The sequence below is a fragment of the Bactrocera oleae genome, chromosome 4, assembly GCF_042242935.1.
Source record: "Bactrocera oleae isolate idBacOlea1 chromosome 4, idBacOlea1, whole genome shotgun sequence".
Classification (NCBI taxonomy): Eukaryota; Metazoa; Arthropoda; class Insecta; order Diptera; family Tephritidae; genus Bactrocera; species Bactrocera oleae.
This window is the reverse complement of record NC_091538.1, coordinates 5,930,860-5,951,089: the sequence shown is the minus strand read 5'-3', so window position 1 is coordinate 5,951,089 and position 20,230 is coordinate 5,930,860. Positions and strand designations below refer to the sequence as shown.

At 30.7% G+C, this 20,230-nt stretch overlaps 1 protein-coding gene across 2 annotated transcripts in view; it reads right to left on the bottom strand.

Annotated features, from left to right (window-relative positions):
* LOC106626909 (CDK5 and ABL1 enzyme substrate 1) overlaps nt 1–14,438 on the bottom strand; it is a 46,435-nt gene extending 31,997 nt beyond the window's left edge. The window contains exon 1 of one of the 2 annotated variants that reach the window (XM_070108515.1): nt 12,888–14,438. In XM_070108515.1, coding sequence (XP_069964616.1) covers nt 12,888–13,885 — 998 coding nt within the window. In that variant the 5' untranslated portion in view covers nt 13,886–14,438. The remainder of the gene's footprint in view (nt 1–12,887) is intronic. The other variant, XM_070108516.1, reaches the window with a different exon arrangement.
* Nucleotides 14,439–20,230: the final 5,792 nt, after the last annotated feature.

Genomic DNA, 20,230 nt, shown 5'->3' with positions numbered 1-20,230 from the left:
GTGATTTAGAGTCGCCAACAATTTGTGTCTTTGTACCTATGTGTACACTGTTGAAAGACTTCCTTTTGAAATACTACACTGCAAAACAAAAATATGTAACAAAATTGATGTGCGCATAAGAATGAAGAAAGACTTAAGCGAGGTGCCGTAGAAATAAACAAACAGTTGAATCCATAGAAAACAAAAAAAGAAAATTTAAAAAATGGCAAACTTTGTTTACGTACTTCTGCCGGTCACGGCATTCTTTTCAGCGCTGCGGTTGTGCGTCAATTCCGCAATTTCTTGGAAGAATCAAAAGTTATGCGCAAGTCAATTATGAATGAAGCCTGAAAGTAGCTTGTTTTTGTTTTGATTTGTTGTTGGGATTTCAGCTTATTTTGTATTATAAATGCCACATCAAATTACGAAAACAACAATAACGCATGGTTATGTAGTAAGCAACTTTGTGGCAGAACAACAATATAATTGTTAAATAAAAATATTGAGGAAGCTGCCACGAAAAGCTGAGAACTGAAATGTGAGAGGCGTACAAATATTTGAAAAATATAAAAAACATTAAATCTTAGGATTAAAAAAATTAAATTTTTGGACAAAAAAATGAAATTTTAGGATCCAAAAAAAAAGTAAAAATGTTAGACTAAACAAAATTTGAATTTTAGAATTTAAAAAATTTGAATTTTAAAATTCAGAAAATTTGAATTTTAGAATTGAAAATATTTTAAATATAAAAAAAAACAAATAAAATTTTAAATATTACACAATTAAAAAACAAATTATAATTTAAAATTTTTAATAACATTAAATAGTACACAATTCAAATTTTTCAAGGTAAAATTAAAAAAATCAAAAAAATTTTAAATTGTAAAATTTTAAAAATCTAAAAAAATCTCTTGTGAAATTTTGGTAATTATCGAATTTTAAAAATGATTTAATAATATTTTTAAGTTTTATTTTTTTATTACTAAAATTTTAATTTAAATATTTAAAAAATGTAAATTGTAAAATTGTACAATTTTAAATTTTAGAAACGTAATATTAAACAATTTTTTAATTTCGATTATTACCGAAATTTCACAAGTACAAGTATATCAAGTATACAAGCTGCTACATTTCGAGATAACACATCATCATTTACTATTCATATAAATTACTTCAAGGATTGCTAATTTTTTTGTTATTTGCTTTTTTAAGTTATTATTCACCGGTATTGTGTTGCAATAAATAATTGTTGTTACTATTTTTTTTTGTTTTGCTCAAAATATTATTATTGCAACGGAATGTGCTTTAGTCGACATTTTGACTGAAATTTCAAAACAAACTCAAAATAATAAAAACTTCCTCTACTGTGGCGACGCCGCTTTGGCTGGCACGAAATGGCCCAACGGCAAATATGAATACTGTGGGAATTTAAATTGAGTTTCGTAAACAAAGTCGAGATGTGACAATTAAGCTAAACAATGAAAGTGTAGATTCGAAGCGGAGATATGTAAGTTTAAAAATGATCAATTGATATATGTATGTATGTAAGTGATTGAAAAAAAAAAAAATTAATACAAAATATAGAAAAAAAAAATTTAATTAAAAAAAATTTCACACAAAAAAAAAATTTAAAACAAAATTTAATAGGAAAAAAGAAAATTTTAAAAGTATAAAAAAACATAATAAAAAAGAATTAAATATATAATACAAATATAAAATACAAAATATAAAAAAATATATATAATATAAAAAAAATATATAATATAAAAAATATATATAATATAAAAAAAATATATAAATAAAAAAAAATTTTAAACAAAAATATAATTTAAAAAAAAAATGTTAATAAAAAAATACACAAACTATTTTTAATAGAAATTAGAAATATAAAAACAAATAAAAAGTTTACTAATATATATAAAAAATCATAAATAAAAAAGTACGCAAAAATTATTTATAAATTAGAAATGAATAAATTAATAAAAAAACAATAATTAAAATTTTTTTAAAATATATTTTAAGAAACATAAAGATGAAACCGTGATATTTCTTAAATCAAGTGTAAGAAATTGTATGTTATTCTTTCAAAATATTCCAAGTGCTGTTACACTTTTGTTTCAAATATTTATTTTTATTTTCTTACATATTGAACTATAACAAATATTTTTGTGAAAAAAGCTTTCAAAAATAAGAACTAAAAATGTTGAAATATTAAAAATTGTATGTGATTATGCTAAAGTGCAGTTATTGTATTGTTAAACTATTTTAATTTTTATTTATTATTATTATTTTTTTTTATATTTTTTTTTTAATTTTTATTTTTTTTTAAATTTTTTATTTTTATTTTTTTTTTAAATTTTTTATTTTTTTTTATTCTATTTTAATTTTAAAATTTTTTATTTTATTTTAATTTTATAATTTTTATTTTTTTTATTCTCGTTTTTTATTTTTTTTATATATGATTTTCAAACAAAATTTGCATAAATTGCATTTTCTCTGTGCCAATATTTGTTCCACTTTCCGTTTTGTTAATTTTATCATATACATAAATTCACTTTTATTTTTCAGTTTGTTTATGCATATTAATGTAGTTGTAAATATGCCGCTAAATTATGCACCTGTTTGACTTTGTTCTGACCATTATTTCGCGCGAAATTAAAATAGCGTTGCCAATTTGGTTTGGTTAAGGAAAATATTGTTATAGTAAAATTTGTTTAAAAATTTTAAAATTGCTCATAATTTTTGAAAAAAAGAATTACGAAAAATAAATATATTTTTAATAATTACGAAAGCAAATTTGCATTATAATAAAAATAATAATAATAACAAATTAAAAACAAATATTTTGGTTGACAAAAAACTTCAGATAAATAATCCAAATAGGATATTCCCCAAAATAAATTTTACATACACTTTTCATATATTTTTTTCTCATAACCCCATATTCCTGCATTTTATACTTATTGACGCATTAAAATATATAAATTAATATCGAGTGGCATGCCTAAAAAAATATTAATTAAATGAAAACAAAAAATACTCGCAGTGACTGGGCTACAGCAGACAGCAGCTAATTAATAATGAAAAGTATTGTCGGTGCATTACTCATTTAATTAGAGACTGCAAAGCATTTCATGTGCTTAAAAGTATGTGCATATGTATATATGTATTTTCGAAAATTAAATTTAAAAAAAAAAAAACATTATACATCGATTCACCATACAAAAACACTAGCTAACCCGCTCGAGCGTAAAAATATCAAGTAATAAAAATAAAAATATATATATAAGCAAAACGTGCTGATTGTCAACGTGAATATTTTTTATATTCAAGCTAAAAGCATATATACTTGTACTATGTATATTTATAAATTTGTTTTTTAATAAATATATTTTTGGCCGTCAAAATTATAAATAAATCATAAATAATGGAATTTATTTGGCTAAAATTTGAGAAATACATATAAAACCACAGACTTTAAGTGGAACTCTCATGCGATAAAAATGTAAAAAAAAAAATCTTTATTGTGGCTATAAAAGCCGTCTAATGTATTTATTGTTGTTATTCTTACTCTGTCACAGCATACAAAATCCGCTACAGTGTCTGAGAGTTATTCAGGAGACAGTGCTTTAACCTATATTCGTAGCTTTGAAACATTTCGTAAATCCCATTGTTTGTTAAGAAACGATGACAGCATTGTTATGAAAAAAGTACAAAAATCTTTGTAAATCTTTTGATTTTGTTAAGGAAGCTTTAGGAAATGTTTGAAGACTAATTATTCGGAACGTGAATTCAAACCATAAAATCACACAAACTTCCAAATAATCGAAAATCAAGTAAGACAGAATGCAGCTCATGGAATTTTTTTAAACTGCATCTGTACAACTCTCACACACAACTATATAAACTTAGTTAGCAATGTTTGCCAGTTTTACACACTTAACTCAAGACTCTGCCCGTCGCCATTTCAAACGACTTGTCGTAGCCATAGAAATTATTCAGCTATTTAACAGCAAATATTTGCGTCTGCCGACAACCATCAATTTGTCATGTTCGGTTAAGTCGGCCAAAATAAATATGTAACAATTGTATATGGCAAGTTGGTGTCAACAACATTGTCACAGCTGCTGCTGACAACTTCTAAAACGATATATGACAACGTTAGGTTAGGCGCTCGTTTGCTCTGCTAAATACTCGTGTCGGTTCGCATTGACAACGTCGACGTGGCCGTAGTCTTTATTAGCTTTGATGACAGTTGACTTTTGTTGTTTTGGTTACGAGACTAGAGCAGCTGTTTGCTAAGCATTGCATGCAACTCGCATAATAATTGCACTTAACGGTATTTTATAAACTACAGATCAGGTGTGAACTCGTGTAGAAGGGTGTGGTGCACTTCGTTGTTGGGTTAGTCAATCACAATGCTTAAAACTGTCAAAAATTTTATGTTGTTGTTTCTTCATTTGTTTGATCGTGCGCATATCGTTGATACCTAACGGTAAAGCGTGATAAAAATAACGCTGTGAGGCTTGTGGAAGGTTTTTCTTCTACAATAATATATATTATAAATTTACTTTCAATTAAAAAAAGTTGTTGAAATAAAATTAAAAAAGGTGGGTAAGTTTGAAAAATAAAATCCTGCTTTATATAACATTATAAAATTGGCACCCTGGTTTTTTTAAGCAGGTATCGTTCCTAGTGGCTGATAAATTTCGCTTAGAGCCTACTTGGACTATAGCGACTATTTAGAATTTGTGGATTTTATGGATTTGAGGATGGAGGGCGTCGGTGATGATCAGGAGGAGGAGTTTTTTATTCAAATTTCATTATTATGTAAACCAGTTGAGAATTACAGAAGAAAAAAAGGGATTGAATAAGAACATGAGCAAAACTATGTCAATCGACTTTTTTGTTAAGAAAATAATTATGAAAAGTTATAAGGTTAAATTTTAAGCTTAAGCTAGGAGTTAAATTCACTTTGGTTTGGCAGTGATCAACTAGCCTACAGCTAGTTACAATATACCACTTTCTTGTTTATATTGTATTCTGTTCATGTCTCGAAAAGAAAATCAATGTCACTCGCCGCAAATGCTCAAATGTACCGTACATATGTATAGGTATTTTAAAGAGTTCAACGTTTCCCAGCTGCCGAGCCATTGAAAATTTGGAGAGCAGGCGAGAGAGCGCAGGTGTGGCGGTACGACGGCAATATTATGCAGCCGTTGTGGAAATTTCGCTATAGAGCTTTCTAGAAATACTAGCAATAGTAGCGGCGAAATCCTGGACCTACCACACTACAAAAACAATAAGACTTTAAAAGAATTACAGCAACAAAAAGCATAAGAAATCACGAAACTGCAGTCGTGCCGGCAATGTGCTTTTGCAGCGTCGCAAAAGCAACAACAAAACTGCACTATGTGCTCAGCAGATTTACGCGCTCTAAAGTGTATCTCACTCTCTCTGTTTTCAACGAAAGAGCGTGCAGTAAGCATTAGAAAAATGCATGAGAGCTTTTTGAATTTTGCATTTTTTTTAGTGTTAATTTTCCATTCGACAGCGTTGCAACAGCGAAAAGTGCGCGTCTCATTGTTGTTTTTGTGACTGCACGCCGTGAGAGAGGTAGCTAGTTAGGTGTCTGGCATACTTGCATGTTTTCAGTGCAGTGCATGGCTTGGCGCGGCTGACGAGTTCAAGGAAGTTTAAAGACCCTCGCCGCCTCAGCGCTACGAGGTTGTAATGCTAATGTAATTTGCTGTTTATTTATGTTGCAGCTCGTGAATGTGGCAAAAATAAGCGACACCTTTTTGCCTGTGCTCATTTAATAGCGCTTACATTCTTTTTTTTTTTTTGTGTTCTCAACTTATTTTTGGCCGCTGTAGACTGTGAATGGCAATAAGACAAAATCGAAACGAATGGGTTGAGAAATTTGTTAACCCATTGGCAGGTAGCCCAAAACCCAGTTCAGACGGTGCAATGAAAGCGATGAAAAAAAGAAGCAAAAAAAAAATCGGGAAGGTTATGTAACATCTTATATTTGTAGAACTCATCGATTTTTTGAGATGGTTGGGAACTTTTCCGGCATATAACACCAGACTTACTAAAGCAATTAGGCTGAGCATACAGTAGCGCAAGAAGCTTAGTGTGCTTTATATGAGTAGCAGAAGAACCCCGATGTGTTTGGGTAATATTTTTCAATCGATATAGTTTGATTAGAGCAAGCTTTTGTAAGAGTTAGAATTTTGCGAACTTTTGCCGAAAACTTATGAACCTTACGAATATAGTTGGTATAAAACATAGGTTTGCTAGAGGCTAGGCTGCCGTAGCACTATAAACTCACGACTTTTGTAGCTCAAAAAAATAATAAGAAATCTATATCTAACTTATTTATAAGGAAAAATATGTAGACTGTAAAATAAATATAGAAAGGCCTCAGATTCAGAAAGGATAGGTTGTAGGAATTAGCTAAAGGGTAAACATTAATTGACTAAAGCTAAGAGTACTATTTAGCCAAGAGCAACAGTTAAATTAAAATCCAATTTAATTTTCAAATTGCCGGACATTGATTGATTACAGCTTTGCGTGTCAAAAAAATATTTAAAAATTTTATTTGCAAACATACCGAGTTAACGGGTAATAAATCACGAAAAGAACGTGCAATATTAAGCGCAATTAGCTAAAAATAAACGAGCCAAATAAAACACTAACATTTTTTAATAATTTAGCGTACTTCATCAAAACAGCAGCACATACATACATATATTACTACTTTATATTAATACTATACTACATAATTCTGCTAAAAAGTGCCAGCTTGCGGAGACTTGGAAATAAATTTGTTAGCGTATAGTTGTGCTTCTAATTTAGTATTTAGAGTGCGAAACATTGTGCTCAGGCGAGTAAATTGCCATGAATAAAATAATTCAATTAAGCAAATTTATGACAAATGTTTTGTATTGTTGCTGTTCTCTTTTTTATTTGTTTAACGGTCTACCGAGCACTTGTAGTCAATGTACATACCAACTCGCGTCGCGCACACTTCTTTTTAAAGCGAATTACGGTATTAACGACGATATAATAGACAGTAATAAAATACAAATAAATAAGAGAAAATTTTTAAATGTTTGAAATAAGCAAAAATTTACTGAAATTATTTTTAAAGTTTTTATAAACTGGCATTTTAAAAGTGAGTACAAAGACCGAACATAAATAGTGCTGGTTATTGTTATGGGTCAGATTTGGCAGCTAGATGATTGAGTATAGTGATGAAAACTGAACAGACAATAAGTAAAAAAGAAATCAAATAAAAGATATTTATGGAAATAAATAAAAAAAAAAAAATTGTATACACGAAACAAGTTATAAAAAAAATACAATATACAAAAAAAACAAAAAAAAAAATACAATATACAAAAAAAAAAAAATACAATATACAAAAAAAAAATACAAAAATATAAAACCAAAAAAAATTACAAAAATATAAAACCAAAAAGAAATATAAAACAAAAAAAAAACAAAAATATAAAGCCAAAAAACAAAATACCATAAAGCGTTTCACACAAAAGACAAAGAACTAAAAAAAAATAGAAAACAAAAATTTTTATATATTATTGAAAAAAATGTATATTAAAAAAAAAAATTTTTTAAAATACATTTAAAAAAATATATATACATATGAATGTATGTATATATTTTAAAAAGTTCAAAATATATGTATTTAAAGCAAAATATATACATACATTCATTTATTTAAAGCAGAAATTTAAAAAATATATGTTTGCAAATTGTTTTATTTAATATTTCTTAAAAACAAACAAAATTTTTTTTTTTAATTTAAAAATTTTATTAGAAAAAACATATAATCAGAATAAAAAATAAGAGTATTATTTTTTAAATCATTGATGTAATAATCGTTTGAAACAAAATAAAAAAATATATAAATATATATTATACATAAAAATAAATTTTAGTAGGTTTAAAAGACCCTCAAACTTTCACATAAGCATCCATGTACATACATACATATGTGTATATGCAACCATTTAACTAAGTACTAGTATAATACCTATGTGGCACTTATTTGAATTTAGCTATAAGTACGCGCCAAATAGCCTGTGAAAATTGGCTGCAAATCAAAATCCCGTGCAAAAAAAAATGTCAAGCGCCAGTGCATTGGCCGTCACTGAACAAAAAAGAAATATTCATACAAATTTACAATTTTTGCAATGGTCATGAAAGCGCTTGACGCCGTAAGGTTATGGCGGTGCCAAAGTTCTTACTTGAATAGCAAATATTTTTTGGCAAACATTTTAAGCGTTTGTTGGTGTTGATTTGGTGAATTCTCGGCGAAATAAACAAAAACGGACTTGATTTTAAATTGAGTACCATTAAAAAAAAATTTTTTTTTGGGATTTTGCAAGCAATATACAATTAAATGTTAAAATATTGGTTCTGCGCCTGCAAGTATGCTATACAAATGTGAAACTAATTGGCAGCTCAACGGATTGATGCTTATATAACAAATTGTATTTGTACACACTAAAGAAAATTTTAAATGTTATACTTCAAAAGCAAAAGCTGCTGCGCCTAAAGATATGCTAAAGTGCCAATGTCTGTGACATTATGAGCCGGTTTAATAAACTGACATTTTAAAAAAAAAAAATATTTTTTACAAATTAAAAAAAACATACATTTTATTGAACAAAAAGCTGCTGCGCCTGCAGCTATGCTATTAAAATGTGAAATTAAGTGACAGTTTATTATACTGACATTTTTACAAAAATTAATATAAATAACATATTCGATTTTTTAGATTTAAAAAAGCATAAAATTTATTTTTTTTAAAAACTTTTGCGCCTGAAAATATGCTATACAAATTTAAAGCTTGTGTTTATTTTGTGTTTGATGTGAAATTATTTTACTATAAGCTTCAAAATGTTGTGGCCTGAGTTTTGCAACTTACAATTTGTATTAAGCGCTTGCCTGTTGAATCGTTGGAAGTACAAATTTTGCAAAAAGGAGTATATGATATATGTATAAAAATATTGCTGTGGGATGCTTGAGAAGCGGTTTGCTTGTAATAGCAACAATTTTCATATGCATTTCATTAATTTACCATTTGAATATTTAAAATTAGTGAAAATGTATTTTTTGTCAATACGGGTCAAATTTGATCAGGTGTCATGATTATGATGCTGTTATATGATAAATCAATATAGTGATAATAATCAGCGCGAGAGCTTTCTAAGCTTTTACTAATAAAAAACATATAACTGTTTTCTACGTTTATTAATACTTTGCGAAGATTTGCATTTGCAAAAAAATAAAAATCATAAAATAATAATGAATACTATATATTACATACATATCGCATCGCATATCGTATATAATGTAAATTTGTCAAATGAAATAAATTTTTAATTCAAATTAAAGTCACAATAAATGTCTCATTATTTTTAATTTGTTGAATGAAATTTCTGAACGAAATTTTGCAGCTAAATTTAGCTTGAGTTGAATGTAAATAAAATAACATACACACATACATACATATCAATAAGTACACATATGCTTAAATATATATTTGCAAAACACGTGGTGCATTATTTAAGAACGGATAAACAAATAGGAAAACCGAAAAAAAAAATTAAAAATTTCTTTTTTAAGAAATACATACACATACACACACATGTGTGCAGAAAATAGAAAATATGCAATTTCAATAGATTGCAGTTTCAATTAAAGGTAAACAGTTGGAAATGGAAAGCGTTAAATGATTTTCCCATTTATTGACGGAATCTTTGCTTATAATTTCACACAAACATACATACATATATACAAACAGTTAAGATACACAAGCGGTAAGTAGTCGGCCGACTTAAATACGTGTAAGCTAAACGCTTTACTGGCGTTCTGTCGCGTGCCTACCATGCGTTGCGGCGTCTATTATGATTCATGTGAATTTTTACGGCGCCGCATAAACAGAATAACATATCAAGTTGAATGTATTAAGTATATGGAAATATACCCTATAGGAATTTATGAATATGTTTTTAGATTATGACGATGCTTGCTTAAAAAAATATATACAATTATTTCAAAAAAAAAATTTCCACTCAATTATTAATTTTAAAGCGTGGAAAATACTTTATTATTGCGAGCAATTATTGTAGAAATTTACAATAATTTTAAAAACTTTATGCAATCTATTTTTAAAAACTTTGAGAAAATTTTGTTTGTAAAAAAGTTAAAATTTTTTTTTAGATTTGTAAAATTTATGTATTTCAAAAAAAAACCAAATTTTATTAAAAAAAGAAAACTTCTAAACTTTATTAAAAAAAAGGTGCAAAATATATATATTTGTTAAGAATTTGCAAAAATGATTTTTTGAACTTTGTACAAAATTAAATATTACAAATTTTTTATAAAATTTTATTATGCCTAATTTTTAAAACTCAAGTAAATTTATTTATTTTATATTTTTCATCTTTTTTCTAATTAAAAAAAAAAAATTAATTAAAAGTCGCAAAATTGAAATTGAAAAAATGAAAAAATATTATTTTTAAAGTTTATTGAAACTTTGTAATTTAAAATGTTCTATAAAATTAATTGTACAAAATTTTTAGAGCTTATAAAAATATTCTTCTTTTTAATTTTATAATAATTAATTGTTTTAGCAAGATTTTAAAAAATTTACAGATTAATTTTTAGAAAATTTGCAAAATTTATTTAAAAAAAAAAATACAAAACTTAACTTTGAAAAAACACAAAACCTGTTTTTAAAAAAAAAATTTATATTATAAAATGTAATTTCTGATGCATTAAAAATTTAAAGTTCTACAAAATTTTACTATCCAAAATTTTAATTTAATTTAATTTAATTTTTAAAGTTCTACAAAATTTCACTACCCAAAATTTTTATGATTCATAAAAGTCTATTTATTTTTAAATTTTATAATATTTATTTTTAAAATTATATACTATATGTATAAATATATATAAATATTTTAAAATTTTTAGTATTAAAATTTTTTTAAAAATTTAAATCGTAATATATACAAGTATGCATGTATAAAAAGTTCAAAACGCAGCGAAATTAAAATTAACAACTAATTGGCAGCACTTTGCATAATAGTGAACTGTTCTTGCAGGGCTACTATTAAGAGTTATGACACACTCATGCCTATTTATGTCAGCATTTAAGGTCATTTGACGATTCACTCTAATTTCATAATTTATTAAAATTTTTTTAAACAATTTACTTGTAAATATGTGTAAAACATGACGAATTTTATAATAAAAGTACCGCATACCATGAAAAAAATGTAGCCGACGCTAAGCCAACAAATTATTGCAAATATATAGTAATAATGATTGTTGTAACAATAACAAATAAATATCATATGATTAATACAATCAATTCTACCTCAAGCACACATACATACTTATGTATATGGTATACAGTTATATTTACGCAGGTAAGCGCAAATTTCCGTGTCGTCAAGTGGCACATGCCTGCATTGTCAACTTTTTCGCCGAAAAAAAAATACGGTAGCACAAATTATTTACGTAATACTCGCATTACACTCAAACAAATATACAATTCAAGTGGAAATTTTGAGATTGCTGTCTTTGTTTGGTAGTTAAGGCTTAAGTGGTTTTGCCAAATGAAATTGTAAAGCAGAAATTGCTGCCAATTTTGTTAAATTTGTTCAAAAAGCTTTATAATTTATATCAATTTACGGCAGACTCTTCCTTATCTTATCACTTATACGCAGTGCTTGAATGATTTCTCGAAATATTTCATTGTGAAGTGAAGTGCGTCGGTTTTATACGAAATTATTACTTATTTAAACATTTTTTTTTTTAATTTTCAAATTGAATTTTGTAATTTTTCAAAGTAAATTTTTTAGCTTTTCAAATTTAATTTTTTTAATAAAATTTTTTTTTTCATTAAAATTTTTTTCTTATTTTTTTCAGATTTTTTTTTTTTTTTTGTAATTTTGTATAAATAAATTTTATATTTTTTTTTATAATTAATTTTTTTACATTAAAAGAAAAAATCAATTTTAAAAGTGACTACTTGCTGAAAATCAGTTATGTTTCGCAGACACGAACATGGATTACGGTAGGTTTAGATAGAATATGGTCCCGTTGCTTCAAGTAATTAATTTGCTGTGGATATACCATCGAATAAGAATCTCTATGAAGTTCTTGAGACTTGAGACCCAATACTTGTCTTTCAATAACAAAATATTTATGTTGTTGCTGTTGTAACGATTATCTAACACTGTATTTAGCAAGGGTAAGTCAGTTGTCAACGAGGTCATCTAACGGTAGGTCCAAGAAAAGAGTTGGTTCTACGTTACCGGAAATTACCCCAATTTTATTTGGTGAAGAGCTTTTATTTCGATGATCTAAATGAAATGATTTGGATCGCTAAGTAATAACGGTGTTGGAACATTGGGAATGGTGAGATAGTTGAGTAAGTTTCATTGGACATGTAAAGGGGTCGTTAGTGTTAAGCGGGGATTCTTTGCTAGTAGAAAATATTTGGATATGTACGATTCTAGTCTAAATAAGTGGAGGTTAAAATATTCAAAATGATATTGCACAACTCTAGTTACGCGAGTCAACCCGAGCTCAAAATTCACCTCGATTTTTTGTTTCTCACCGCAGGGGCTCGACATATATGCTATTATGTATTTTTCAATCGGCAACTGAACTTTCTGTTTGTTATTTAGAAAAGTGAAAGGTACAAATTCAATTTTACAACGATTTATGGCAAGTCAACGCTCTGTATAACACTTCATACACAGTTTTTAAAAGTTTTGCACTATCAATAATTCGCACATACACGATTTACGTGTGGCTATATGATATACCGAGTAAAGTAATAACAGTTTATTTGCACTCACCTTTCACGCAATGGCATTAGTATGCCAGCACCCAAACTGGAAAGTTTCATTGGTATTTTGACGCTATCCGAATCGCTGCCGCTCTCGGCGCCCGAACCGCCACTGCCGCCAGCCAACTGTTGCTTGCTGGCAATGCCCATTGTGCCATGCTTAGAAGTTTGCCTGCTATTATGATTGCACTGTTGCCGACTACTCGATGTAGGTCGCTTAACATTGCGCTTCTCAGTCACAGTTGCAACACCAACGCCACCGCTGCCACCATCGCTGCCGCTGATGATGTCGTAGTCACCAGCGGATTTATCCATATGCTTGACTGTCGATCTGGCTGCGACAGTTGCTGTTGCTGCTTTAATGCCACTATCGCCCTTGTAAGCGTTGCCTGGCCGTGCATTTATCAAGTGTTGACCCATATTTTCAATTTCACTAAAATGCCCATCACCATCGGCGCTGCCGGTACTATCGGCACAGCCATCGCTGCCAGTGCCGCCGCCTTCACCAGCACCACAACAACTACCGCTGCCGCCACCCATGTGATCCATGTGCGCATCATCGCAATTGGCGAGATACATGGCGGCCGAAGTGGCATGCATGCCAGCGCCGCCGGCGTTGCCGTTACCCACATTGCAGCCTGCGCCATTCGTATGATGTTGCGTATAGTAGTGATGTTGATGGTGATGCTGATGCTGATGTTGTTGCTGCTGCTGCTGCTGTTGCCGTGGATGTCGATTATTGCGGTTGTAGTTGAAGTGTTGGTGCTGATGTTGCTGTTGCTTGCCGCCGCCGCCGCCGCTGCCGCCGTATCCGATACCGCCGCCAGTCGTTGCGAAACTTTGTAATCCCGCTGCCGTTGCGTTGTACGTTGTAGCCGCGTTGCCACAAATGCCAATTGTTGTTCCAAATTTAGTATCCCGATGTGTGCCATCTAATGAAATATTCGATAGAAACGAGATCGCAGTCAATCTGCGCCTGTGTCTCGTTTTATTAAGCGAACTTGCCATTAGGCAGTGACGAAAATTGGTGTCTTTCAACTTTAAGGCGTCTATTTGGTTATGGAACGCGTCGCTTGATATTTGCACTTGAACTGCTTCTGCTGCTGCTAGCACCACTAATGCTGCTGCTGCTGCTGCTGCCTCTTCTGCTTCTGCCCACGTACCGCTGTCTCTGTAGCTGAGTTTGCTGGTTTCTCTTGTCTGGCAGTGTTTACTCTGCGCTACACTAGTGCGGCTCTTATATACTTTCTTTAAAGTTATGGAATGTATATGGATCTGCAAGTCTGGGGTCGTTGGGGGCACGGTGCAATTTAGAGGGCGTTAGCTTATTTTTTAGGTAATCTTTCAAGTTTTTTGCAATTTTGCAATTTTTTATGCTTGAAAGAGTTGCAAACAGGCTTTTTTGCAATTTTTTTGTTAAAAAAAAATGTTTTTCAATAAATTTTCAAGCTTTTCTGTTTTGAGTCGAAAAACGCACTTTTTAATTTTAAATAATTTTATTGATTTTTCATATTAAATTTTAATGCTTTTATTAAATTTTAATGTTTTTATAAAATTTTAATGTTTTTTTTGAAAGTTTTATGTTTTTATAAAATTTTAATGTTTTTATGAGAATTGAATTTTTGGAATTTACAAATTTTTTTTTTAGAAAATTCGCAAAATTTTCTTAAAGCGTCTAGTCTTTTTTTAAAACTTACCACACAGTGTTGGGTCGACTTTAGCGTTTTGCTACAAATTCCGCAGTGTATACACAGTGTTTCTACTGCACGACCTTTTCGCTAAATAATTGCTTATTTTGCTGTTTGTTGCTGTTGTTATAATATGACTTTCGAACGCATACGAATATCACATAAACTTTTTAGTCTTTAAAAGCGACACTTTTTTAGACGAATTTGATTTACTTAAACGCGACATTTTGTAGCTGATTTTTTCTAACTGTATCAACTTTTGAGGCGTCAAAACTTAAAAAGTGAAATTATTAGAAAATGGTATTTTTTTTTGCTATAAACTGTGGAAATTACTTTGCAAATACAGTTCAAATTTCACACACACGCACTCACATACACAGTTACGATTTTTCGTTGAATTGCAATAAAATGCTATTTGTTGTTGCTCACTGGTCGTTGGCCGCTGTCACAAGCTTCAGCTTCATTAGTTGAAATTTTCCAATATTATTTATTATGCGCTTTGGATTTATTTTCGCCGTAGTTGTACTGCTGCTCGCTGCGTCGTGCGCTTCGTGTGTACGCTTTCGAATGCAAACTCAGAGTGGTGGTTGTCGGGAAAATTCTAGAATTAAAAATTAAGAAAACACGCTATAAGTTGCATTATAAGCATTGGCAACAACAACAAGAACTACAATAACCAAGCATGCATATGTATAAATAATGTGAATAGTGCAGACAGAAATTGGTAGAGAAAATATGCCTGCAGTAGACCCAGGCCAGATATATTGCAGAAAACGTTTGAGAGTGAGCACGCGCGCGCTTATTGTGCACAGCGCCTGTGGAGAGCCAGAGCTGGCATGAATGAGCCGGACCATGCAACAGCATCGTGCGTTGTGCATACATACTTATCTCGACAACAAATGAGCTATGTCGCGGTGGTGCTGGTTGTTGTGGCATCCACATAACTGCGAACGATAGCAAAGCGACGGCAATGAACAGCAGGGAAACATGTAAATATGTGTGTGTGATCAAAAATAATGCAAATCGATACAGGGTGCGCCGAAAAGACAACTTGAAAATATATGGGGCTATTCTTGTCACTACGTCACCGTTGTAGGACCGGATCCAGCAGATTTATATTATCCAAAAAAACGATTGAATAATGATACACATTTTGTAGCATAAATATTATGGTAACATTTTCTGAAAACATAGCATACTTTTTGGCGATCAAACTTCAATGAACTTTATATTTTACTTCAAAAGAACGAACCGTGTACGTTGGACTGATTTCTAAGGTTGCTTCTATAATATACTCTTAGTTGAAAGTTCCCATCGGTCTATAACTTCAAGGAGTGTTGGAGGAGGTCTACCTCGAAAGGTTTTTAATCGTTATGAAACTCAGTTAATTCAAATCTTCATTGAATTTTGACATGAATGAAATTTTTCACTCTCTATACATAATTACTCTTGAAACACCCTATATTCCACAAACTGCACTACCAGACAGCTGGGTGGATCCATAGGAATGTTGTGGCATATATTTGTACGCATGTCCGTTGACCAAGTTCGACAGCATTGCATGTTCGTGAATAAAACGTCGTTGTTGCGGTCTCTTGGCAACGGCGTCGGCGTCCAAGCACTCACTCACTCTAGGCCGGCTAAAAAAGTTGCATGCATTTTTGCTGCACAAAGTGCAATGAGCTTCACATGGCCATCATTGAGAAGCAACCGAACGACCGACCGGCCGAACAAATATACGCGAGCTATGTGCAGACGATTGATTACGAAGTATATGACGAATGTGGAAAAATGAGTAATAATCAATGAATTGACAAGCAAGTTGCATTGTTTTGTTTGTGTGTTTGCTTATAAAAACTGCAATGAGCGCAAACTTGTATACTCATAGTTCAGAGTGTGAGAGCGGGAGCGCGACTAAAGTTGAATGCGATAATTTCTATGCTGCAATCCGATTCATATTAATAACAACTGTTACTAATCGGCCTTAAAGGTACACGCAACCGACACCCCACCCAGTCAGCCAATTACAGGTTGGCCTGTAAGGTGTTGAGCCAAACTGCGTAGTACGTTCGTTCGTTGGGCTCCGCTACAACCACTGAGGTGTTGATGTAGCGTGCGCTAGTGAAGTGGTGGGTGTGGCATGTGGGACATCTTATAATTAGCTTAGCTTACAGGTGTTGATAATATAATATATCACGGAATTATTTATTTAGTTGTGAAGTCAGTATAAATACAGCCAAATCAATTTAAGAATAATATTCAAGCTATTTGAGGTGTAAAACTATATTTTTGTCTATATATACGAGAACTAGTCGCACAGTTTTCGAGATGTCCATCTGAAATTTAGCGCATGCTCTTTTCTCCCCATGAAGCTGCTCATTTGTCGGAATCGCCTATATCGGACCACTATAGCATATAGCTGCCATACAAACTGACCGATCAAAATCAAGTGCTTATATGAAAAACTTTTTTATTTGTGAAGGGTATACAACGTTTTTTTTATTTTTTATTAATTTCTTCACACAATTTGTGTTATTGTTGTTGGGAACATTGCACTCGTTATGCAGTCACAATACTTGTGAATAGTGCAGAAAACAACGAACGTTGTAAGCAGACAATACTGAACCGCCGTCAGGCTAGACAATCGACCGGCTCATTGGCTTGCCGACTGGCTGACGATGCGTTGAATGGAACGTGCCAGAAAAACAGGAATGATACGATAAATTTCACTCATATGCCTCAATGTACCTATATATGTACAAAGTGATAAACATGTAGAGGAGTAGGCAGCCAGTCGGTCGGTTTGTTGCTATTGCCTTTTGTATATTGGCGAAAAGTTTCATTTGATTTTACATTGTAACGGTTGTGCGCATTTGTTGTATGTTTGCTCATTATGAATTTGATCGATTTCCCGCAGTCCAAATGTGCTCTTAGCAACACAACATTTGCGATTATTCGTTTGGAGATTTAATTTAGCATTTAGTTTCATGCATTAATATAAAGTAAGGCGTTAGTGGCGGCTTTAGAAAATGTGTGAACGATAGTTTAAGCGCTTGTCCTTTTTTTCGTTCAGAGTGTAATTATGATACTTTTGGATAGTGTTTATGGAATATCTAGAGCTCTGCTTAAATTATCATATTCACTGAATGTCACAGTGACTTTTCTCTAGTCGCAAGTCTATACACTTATATAAATGCTATAACAAATAAAACACGTTACTTAATTGTTTTTAATATCAAAGTCTCATATATTTTTTTAAGCATTTACAAAAGCAACAAACATTTGCTTTGATAATATCAAAGTGTACACTACAAAACATAGTTATAAAAAAATATTTTAATATATTTAGAGTATTTTTATATAGGCTTTAAAGTTTTTCCGCTTTAAATATAAAGTTCTCCATGTAAATAGTCTCAAATCTTAGTAGTAAAAATTACTTTGTTTGAAGCAATTTGAACTTCTTCCATTAAAATTTGATTAGGCGTTTTCCATGGTTAATTTTTTATGAAAGAACGCGGCATATATGTATAATTTTTCAAGTGCGTGACCGCAATGCCAATTTTGAACAGGTTGAAAAATTTACATAAAATAGTCTACAAGAGACATTCCAATTTCCACATTAAAAATTTCCTTAAACCGAGTATCAGTTACACTTAAATATAATAATATGATTGAATGCAAATTGCTGACGTTTTGAAACTTCTAGAAGTTCCAACAGACGTTGAGTGATATCATTATACACAGTAGTTGCTGGCAAGTGAGAGCAAGAGAAAGTTTATATTTAAAATTGGGTTAACAAACTTTTCAAGGACTCTTTAATTATTTATATTCAAGCAAAAAATATTACAAAAATCTTCAAGTGACTTAATATCCAATATGCAATATTTGCGACATTTCCATCCATCCCCTTCATATGTTTAAACATATGTACACATACATACTTATATTCTCAATTGCTTCTATATCATCTTTATTTTTGTGAGGAAAATCGATTTTCTTCGCCTGCATTCCTTCGTAAACAGCAGCCGCTGCCGCAGTGGCGAAGGTTGCGGCAAAAAGTGATGGAAACAAAATAGAATAAAAATATCAAAACAAAAAGGGAAGAGTCTAACTCATGCACGAACGATAGCGGCAAAGAGCGGATTGCACAACGGATGGAGGTGACCAGTGGAAAATTCCTGAAAGTTTTACCCTACTACGTGCAGATATCCGTGTTCATGTAAATTACTATTAAATAGCAAAGAAACATACTGGGTAGGGGTAGTGTGATTAGGAATGCTTATACGTTATAAATACATATCGCGTATACTTATTTATCTACATACGTAATAAGCAGAAAATTTGCATAACTAATGTTTGTTTCCACTTACCAACAATATTTCTAATTTATTTTCGATATGTGTTTTGGCAAGCACTTCAAAAAACCATACACTTTGTGTTAATATATAAATGCAGACACGTCTTCTTAGCCCAGCAACAGTGGTTGTGACGTAAAGTTGCGTTATTTTTATATATTTTAATGGTTTATTTTGTATTAACTTAAAACTGTTTCAAGCGAATCATTTTGTCTATTTTTGTACACACCTGCTATGAAAAATCGTTTGTTGACCAAGATTAGCAATAGGCGTTTGGTACAAAACCGTAATTGGAAATTTGCTGTTAAATTACTGCACTAGCACTTTATCTTTCCTACTAGTAATTTCCAATCTAACTCTTGAACAGCGATTGCATTTAACGTAATACAATCTATACTATTGTGATGCAGCAATTCCTTGCGCTTTAAGAGCAATTACTTCATACGCCCACAAGTTTGGCATCCGGAAAATCGTAAGAAATCAAAATCGTTTTCTTCTCTATTATTTACGAAAATCGCACACGATTTCGCTATTTATCTACTCGTTGCGAGTTTTCGTACGTACCCGTGTCAATGTCCACCTTACGATTACGTTGTACCACAAAATACAAATTTAACTTGTTCGCTGTTTATTTTTACAAACATTAAATGTTACATATACAATTAATTCATATATTTAATTTCCAGTTAATAGATAATTTTATGGAAAATAACAGAATATAAATTGTTATCACACAACACTAAAAACAGATGTGAACTTTTCCAGGAGAGACAATTTTTCGGACTGATGAAATAATCTGACAACTCTAATCGAAGAAAGAGTGGAAAACAAAATATGAAATAAAAGTGCTGCCAATTTCGGATGTATGCGTCGCATTGCCAACTTCGCTTAATAAAAGCGCGACTATCGTACGATATATTCATAAAATAACTATTTTTATACGTACACGTGAATTATAATAATAATACGAATTTATATAGAATAATTGACTAATTTCTTCTTAAATATACATATATAAAACATATATATTACTTACTGCTGCTGCTGCATATTGGCTGAGCATAATTAAGATTTAAGAGTATATGTGTATTGATAAATTTTTTTCAGGGAAAGTTTAATTAAACAACGGTCGTTATAAAAGTTTAACCTTTGTTACATGTTCTATTTACCGTATTCAACTTTATATAACTAAATTTAACTAGTTTTGCCAGAGAATGTAGATTATTTTAAATTCTCTGGTTTTGGATTGACATTGTCATGCAACTTTGCTCCAAAGAACTGGCAACTCTACACATCTACCATTTTTCATC